The 6,924-nt window shown below is 37.8% G+C and overlaps 1 protein-coding gene across 1 annotated transcript in view; it reads left to right on the top strand.

The window, feature by feature from the left end:
* Positions 1–6,924, top strand: part of SYNE1 (spectrin repeat containing nuclear envelope protein 1) — a 286,149-nt gene that overhangs the window by 74,285 nt on the left and 204,940 nt on the right. The window contains 6 exon segments of the mRNA XM_017887615.1: positions 276–535; positions 1,835–2,000; positions 2,336–2,488; positions 4,204–4,356; positions 4,956–5,138; positions 6,555–6,692. Coding sequence (XP_017743104.1) covers positions 276–535; positions 1,835–2,000; positions 2,336–2,488; positions 4,204–4,356; positions 4,956–5,138; positions 6,555–6,692 — 1,053 coding nt within the window.

The following is a 6,924-nucleotide window of genomic DNA, read 5'->3' as shown; positions in this document are numbered from 1 at the left end:
AAAAAAAAAAAAAAAAATAAAGCTTTTTCTGTATTAAGTATAGTCTCTGATTGTCCTAATATTATTTTGAGATTAAAGCTTTAAACCCAGAGGTACAGAGGTGATATCTCCTTTCATGTTAAGAAGGTGGCTCAGGTTCCAGTTTCCTAAAATATGGAATTTATACCATCATCTTTAATTGGCTTCATACACTACTGTGTGGCTTTTATGGGAATGACCCTATTTTTTTCAGTTTATTTATTATTGAACTTCATAGTATGTACATTTGTCATCAGGTTAAAAAGGCCACTGAAATGATTGATCAGCTGCAAGATAAGTTACCTGGAAGTTCAGCAGAGAAGGCGTCGAAAGCAGAACTCTTAACTCTTCTTGAATACCACGACACGTTCGTTCTGGAGCTGGAGCAGCAGCAGTCGGCCTTGGGCATGCTCCGGCAGCAAGCCCTCAGCATGCTCCAGGATGGAGCCGCCCCGACCCCCGGGGAAGAGCCGCCGCTCCTGCAGGAAATCACCGCGATGCAAGATCGGTGCCTGAAGTAATTAAGCACCTACTTTCATTCTGTTACTAAACTTGGCCTTGACCCAAAGGGATAAGCAGGGTACTTGAGTATGAAGGTGCTCCTTCACACCACCTTAAAAATGTGGGGATCTCTTCCCATCACCCTTGCTTTTTGGTTTCTTTGATTCTTCAATCATTTGTCTGACAAATACATATCTCATAGTACTTAGAGATATGATGACGAACCATGCAGACTCAGTGTCTATCTTCATGCTGTTTACAGTCAACAGCAGAGATAGGCAACTAAGTCAGCCTTTCAGTCAAGTGTGAAAAGGCAGCTGAGGGAATCCGAAGCAGAGACAAGCAGCCGAGGAGAGGAGTCAAAGAAGGCATCCCTTCAGAAGGAGAATTTAAGCAGAAGCCTGAGCAGCCTGGAGCTAGGCATTGAGTTTTGCAAACAGGGGGATGACATGTAAGAAAGGAAGAAACATGTCACTTTCAAGGAGCTCCTTGGGTGATGCAGGGAGAGGAAGGGTGATTCAAGAGAAATGAAGCATGAGAGGGAAACAATTGAGAGCTATTCAGAACTTAGATTTGATAAAGCTTGAGAACTCATTGGCTATCTGGGGTGACAGGATGTAGGAGCAAAGATGACACCACAGTCCAGGTAAATAGTAGCCACTGACTGTCAGTGAATTTAGTAGAAAGAGCAAGTTAATGTTGATATACAGCCAGCCCTGATTCACTTCTTGGGCCAGCGAAAAAATATTCATAGATAATTTAATTTCTACATTTACAAATATTACCTCATTCATGTCCTTGCATTCACCTCTTTCCCTTATAGGTGATGTGGGGGTAACCTAATACTTATCAAATTTACATTAATTCAAATAAAGACTTGAAATTTGGACATTATTAACGTGATTAATTATGAAATTTCCGAAGCTTGATTTTTTTTCTTTAAAAACTACTTTCTAATAGATAGCCATATATATTCCAGTTATACATTACTTTTAAATGTGCCATTTTAGTAGATTTCCAAAGAGGAAGTAAATAATGAAATAATCTCCAGGCTATGTTAAATAGGAAATTAATTGCAATTCAGTGGCATGTGAGACAGTCAACTCTCAATTTTTGAAGGACAAATTATTCACTTTATATGACATTTATACATGAACTGAAGTGTTTTTTGACAGTGTTGAGGAAGTGTCTTTACTTGCAAAAAAGATATTAGATTTCCCATTTCTGTATATGTATTGGATAAAATGTTGTCAAGTATTAGGGGGTTCCTTTCACATCACATCACTTCTGTTTTATCCCTGTAATGTTTCTGAAGCATGCAGGAGAAAGTGAAGACTAATGGAAAGTTGGTGAAGCAAGAGCTGAAGGACCGAGAAATGGTGGAGACTCAGATCAATTCTGTGAAATGTTGGGTTCAGGAAACGAAAGAATATTTAGGGAATCCAACAATAGAAATAGATGCTCAACTTGAAGAACTTCAGGTACAAAAAAACTCCTCATTCTCTTTACCCCTCATTTCAAAAACAATTGCCCTGATTTTAATTGAACATACTTGTTTATATTTATTGAATATTGAATTTAAAAATTTCAGAAATGTGTTCTATAGAAGATATTTAGTATTACTTCATGGGATTTTCCTTTGTTTTCTAAAGTGAACATGCTTTATATTCAGAGACAAAAGAAGAGTGTTGTATTATTTTAAGATATTTCTCTAATTCCACACTTAATTATATGTTGATGAAAAAAGGTACAGACTTGTCTATAACAGTCTCCTTAGAAGGTTCCCAGAAATTTCTTATTTTGATCTTTTCTTCAGATTCTCCTAACAGAAGCCACAAATCACCGACAGAACATTGAAAAAATGGCAGAAGAACAGAAGGATAAGTACTTGGGTCTTTATACCATATTACCTTCTGAACTCTCCCTTCAATTGGCTGAAGTAGCATTGGACCTAAAGATCCGTGATCAGGTAAACCTATGATCAAGAGTGTCTTTCTATTTTCTTATGTCAAATATTTTGTTTCTTTAAGAAGAAATGCATAGTCCTTTTGGTGTTGAGACCAGAGCGAGATTTCTGTCTCTGGTCTCATGAAGAACACAATTTCATGTAGTGAAAATAGGCTCAAATAACATCTGTATGGAAATATAATAGATTTTTAGGACTCTCTTAGTGGCTTAGTGCTAAAGCTATTAAAGTTTAATTAAAACCATTCTATATGAGACAAAGAGAAGACATACTGCAATTCTAAAGTGCTACATGAAATAGAAAGTAATATCCCATTTGTACGAACTGTCAAATTCATACAGTTGTGCTCTACTTTGGAAATCTTCAGTGTATGATGCAAAGTGTTTTAAAAATCTCATCAAAATCCGATCCTACTTTATCACGACTTTGACCTAAACTACTAATATATGCTATTTACTGTTTTAAGTATTTAATTGATATATTTGGTTTTTCTTCTTAGACATTGGAAGATCTATTGGGAAGGATGACTTGGCAAGTTCATGGTCTTTTTATATTTTTGAGACAGAGTCTTGCTCTGTCCCCCAGGCTGGAATGCAGTGAAACAATCTCAGCTTACCGCAATCTCCACCTCCTGGGTTCAAGGAATTCTTATGCCTCAGCCTCCCAAGTAGCTGGGATTCCAGGCATGCACCACCACACCCAGCTAATTTTGTATTTTAGTAAAAGAGACAAGTTTTGCCATGTTGGCCAGCCTGATCTCAAACTCCTGGCCTCAAGTGATCTGCCTGCCTCAGCCTCCCAAAGTCCAAAGTGTTGGGATTACAGATGTGCACCTCTGTGCACAGCCATGGTTTTTTTTTTTTTTTTTTTTTTTTTTTTTTTTGGTTCAAATGTAAGCTTTTCTCTGGATTAATTTTCCTATCATAGACTTATTCATATGTATTTCATTTACTTTGACACTCAATAAAATGAAGGCCAAACACACCATTAACACTCTTTTAATGGTGTGTTTTCTCCCTACTAAAGAGGTTTTTTTTAAAGATTTTTATATAAAGAAATGTTTCTTCTCTTTAACGTCTTTTCTTCAGCATTTTATTCTAAGCAACAGTGTGAATGGTTTTTATCAAATCAAACCAAATTCATTGGAAATTTGTAAATGCTAACTGTCTTTTTTCATCTTCCTTTGCATTGGATGTGCTTAATACTTTGTTGGCATACTATAGAGTTGTAGTTGGAAAGTTACAAAAAGAGTTAACAGATCATTAACAGTCGTTGATTAAAAGGTGCTTGGAAACAAATCAGTGTTCCTCCAACTGTTTGGGAGGATTTTCCATCCTATGAAGAAAAAGGCTTAGAGGAGTTTGTGTGCTCAGGGTCATTATGTTAGTTAATGGAGAAGATAGGATTCAAACTCAGCTGTCTACACAACCATCTATAATGAGTACTCTGTAAATACTTAATAAGTGAATTCCTCTACACACGTTTCTTGTATCTTTGCTCTCCCAGCACCTTGCACACAAGGAGTGCAGTAAATACATAAAGATAGTGAAGTCAAGGAAAGCCAGGAGAGCTTGTAACTAACTGCACATCTCTGGTGTGACCAAAGGTATCAATGCCAAAGCAGTTAAAATGTGTCTTGTCAACATCATTTGAGATTTTTAGTATCTATTATACAATTTTAACCATGGCTTGTTTTGCTGTTCTCACTGATTTTTTAGATCCAAGACAAAATAAAAGAAGTTGAACAGAGCAAGGCCATGAGCCAGGAACTCAACCGGCAAATTCAGAAGGTAGCTAAAGACCTCACAACTATTCTAACTAAGCTGAAAGCGAAGACAGATAATTTAGTTCAAGCTAAAACTGACCAAAAGGTAAGAAGCAGAAGTTTAAAGGGTGCTACTGAATGAATTAAATCGTTTTTGGAGTCAGTTTTACTTGGGGATACAGGATAAAAACCTTTTAGGAACCTTTATTAAAGCCAAATAGTAACAGCAGGTGGTAAAGAAATGTTATAACTGAATCTACACAGATCCTCTTCCATAACTTATCATTATAATTGAACAGTGTTAATAAATATACATGCACGAGTGTGTAAGAAAGAAGACTGTCAAAGGACTAAGTGATGATTTAGGAATGCAAGTATATAAATTCCAAAGTGAATTGTGTCCTTGGTAGCTAAATCTGTGTTCTTCCTCTGTTGATGAGTTCAGGCACTGTAATCCTTTTTGGGTGGGGCAGAAGGAAAATGTTAGCTTTCTCACTCAGCCTCATAGGAAACAAACACCAGGATTACAACATATCCTGCTCTGCCTTTCCAACCGAAGAAACAAAAATGACCTGATCATAGTAGAATTGTAGTAAAATTATTCATTATGATATTTGGCTTTGACAAAAATCAGTCTGATCTTGGAAAACCTGAAGAAATTTATTTTCTATTCTCTAATGTTCTTTCATTTTGATGACCATCAAGGTGCTGGGAGAGGAATTAGATGGTTGTAATTCAAAGTTAATGGAATTAGATGCAGCAGTACAGAAATTCTCCGAACAGAATGACCAACTGGGTAAGCCACTGGCCAAGAAGATAGGAAAACTGACTGAACTGCACCAGCAGACCATTAGACAAGCTGAGAATCGGCTCTCCAAACTCAATCAGGTATGTGTTCCGGATCAGAAATCCAAAGCCTCTAAGGCAGAAACTTCCATGTTCTGCTTTTCTCTTTTGAAAATAAATAAACATAAATAAAAAGATAAAATGGACAATGAGAGAGTAGTTTAGGTATAGCTTATTTCATGCTACACTTGTGTTCCTAAGACTTAGGTGTAAACCAGCACTTATTTTATATCCAGTCATATGATAAAGTCACTGACAAAGGTGGTCCTATAAACGGACTTTGGAGTGAATATTTTGTAAAATGGAGAAGTAGTTTGTGAAATGAATATTCACCTGTTAACATGTTTTATGACATCAGTTTGGGGTTAATTCAAGTACCTTTAAGTAAGCTACATATATATTAGCTTACATTGACTTAATAGGTTCAGGTTGCACATCTGTAATAATTGTTGCATATAGACTAGACTTTTGAAACCGATTAATATAATCAGTGACAAGTTAAAACTAGGAGTTGGCAACCCATTGATTATAGTATTGAAACTTTGCCTGCTGTAATCCCCACTTGCCACCTCCTTACCCAGGGGAGGGTGAAGGAAGGGATAGAGGAAGGCCTGGCATGGTGGCTCATACCTACAATCCCAGTACTTTGGGAGGCTGAGGCGGAAGGATCACTTGAGCCTAGGAGTTTGAGACCAGCCTGGGCAACATGGTGAAATCTACAAAAGATGCAAAACATTAACTGGGCATGGGGACACGTGCTTGTGGTCCAGCTACTTGGGAGGCTGAGGTGGGAGGCTGAGCCCGTAAGATTGAGGCTGCAATTAGCCATGATCCTGCTACTGCACTCCAGCCTGGGTGAGAGTAAGACCCTGGCTAAAAAAAGAAAGAGAAAAAAAAAAAGAAAGAAAAAGAGGAATAATTCAATCATATTAAGAATTTGAGCTTTGGCCGGGCGCGGTGGCTCAAGCCTGTAATCCCAGCACTTTGGGAGGCCGAGACGGGTGGATCACGAGGTCAGGAGATCGAGACCATCCTGGCTAACACCGTGAAACCCCGTCTCTACTAAAAAAAAAAATACAAAAAACTAGCCGGGTGAGGTGGCGGGCGCCTGTAGTCCCAGCTACTCGGGAGGCTGAGGCAGGAGAATGGCGTAAACCCGGGAGGTGGAGCTTGAAGTGAGCTGAGATCCGGCCACTGCACTCCAGCCTGGGCGATAGAGTGAGACTCCGTCTCAAAAAAAAAAAAAATAAAAATAAGAAGAATTTGAGCTTTATCCCAAGGTCACTGAGAAGCCTTTGACAGATTTTCAACAGGGAAATGATTTTTTGATACCATTGAATATCATCGATATTATAACTATCAACCCCTAAGATTGTTGTGTCCAAAAAGAGAGAAGACTGATTTATAGCTCAAGAAACTGAGTTTACATTTGTTATCTTAATGTTATTGGTTTTTCAGGCAGCATCACATTTAGAAGAATATAATGAAATGCTTGAATTAATTTTGAAGTGGATTGAGAAAGCTAAAGTCTTGGCTCATGGAACTATTGCATGGAATTCTGCAAGCCAGCTTCGGGAACAATATATTTTGCATCAGGTAACCTTAGGAAAACTAATTTTTAAAAGGTAACCAAGGGCAATTGGATTTAACCGGGAAGACTGACACAACACTTAGAGGGCCGTGATGTAAAATTACTGGAGCTATCGGATAAAAAGAATGCTCTTTTTTGGTTCCATATGAACTTTAAAGCAGTTTTTTCCAAGGCACAAGTATACATATGTAACAAACCTTCACGTTATGCACATGTACCCTAGAACTTGAAGTATAA

Source organism: Rhinopithecus bieti, unplaced genomic scaffold (genome assembly GCF_001698545.2).
Source record: "Rhinopithecus bieti isolate Rb0 unplaced genomic scaffold, ASM169854v2 scaffold_16097, whole genome shotgun sequence".
NCBI classification, from domain to species: domain Eukaryota; kingdom Metazoa; phylum Chordata; class Mammalia; order Primates; family Cercopithecidae; genus Rhinopithecus; species Rhinopithecus bieti.
Note: the sequence above shows the minus strand (reverse complement) of the source record. Positions and strands in the feature narration are given on the sequence as shown.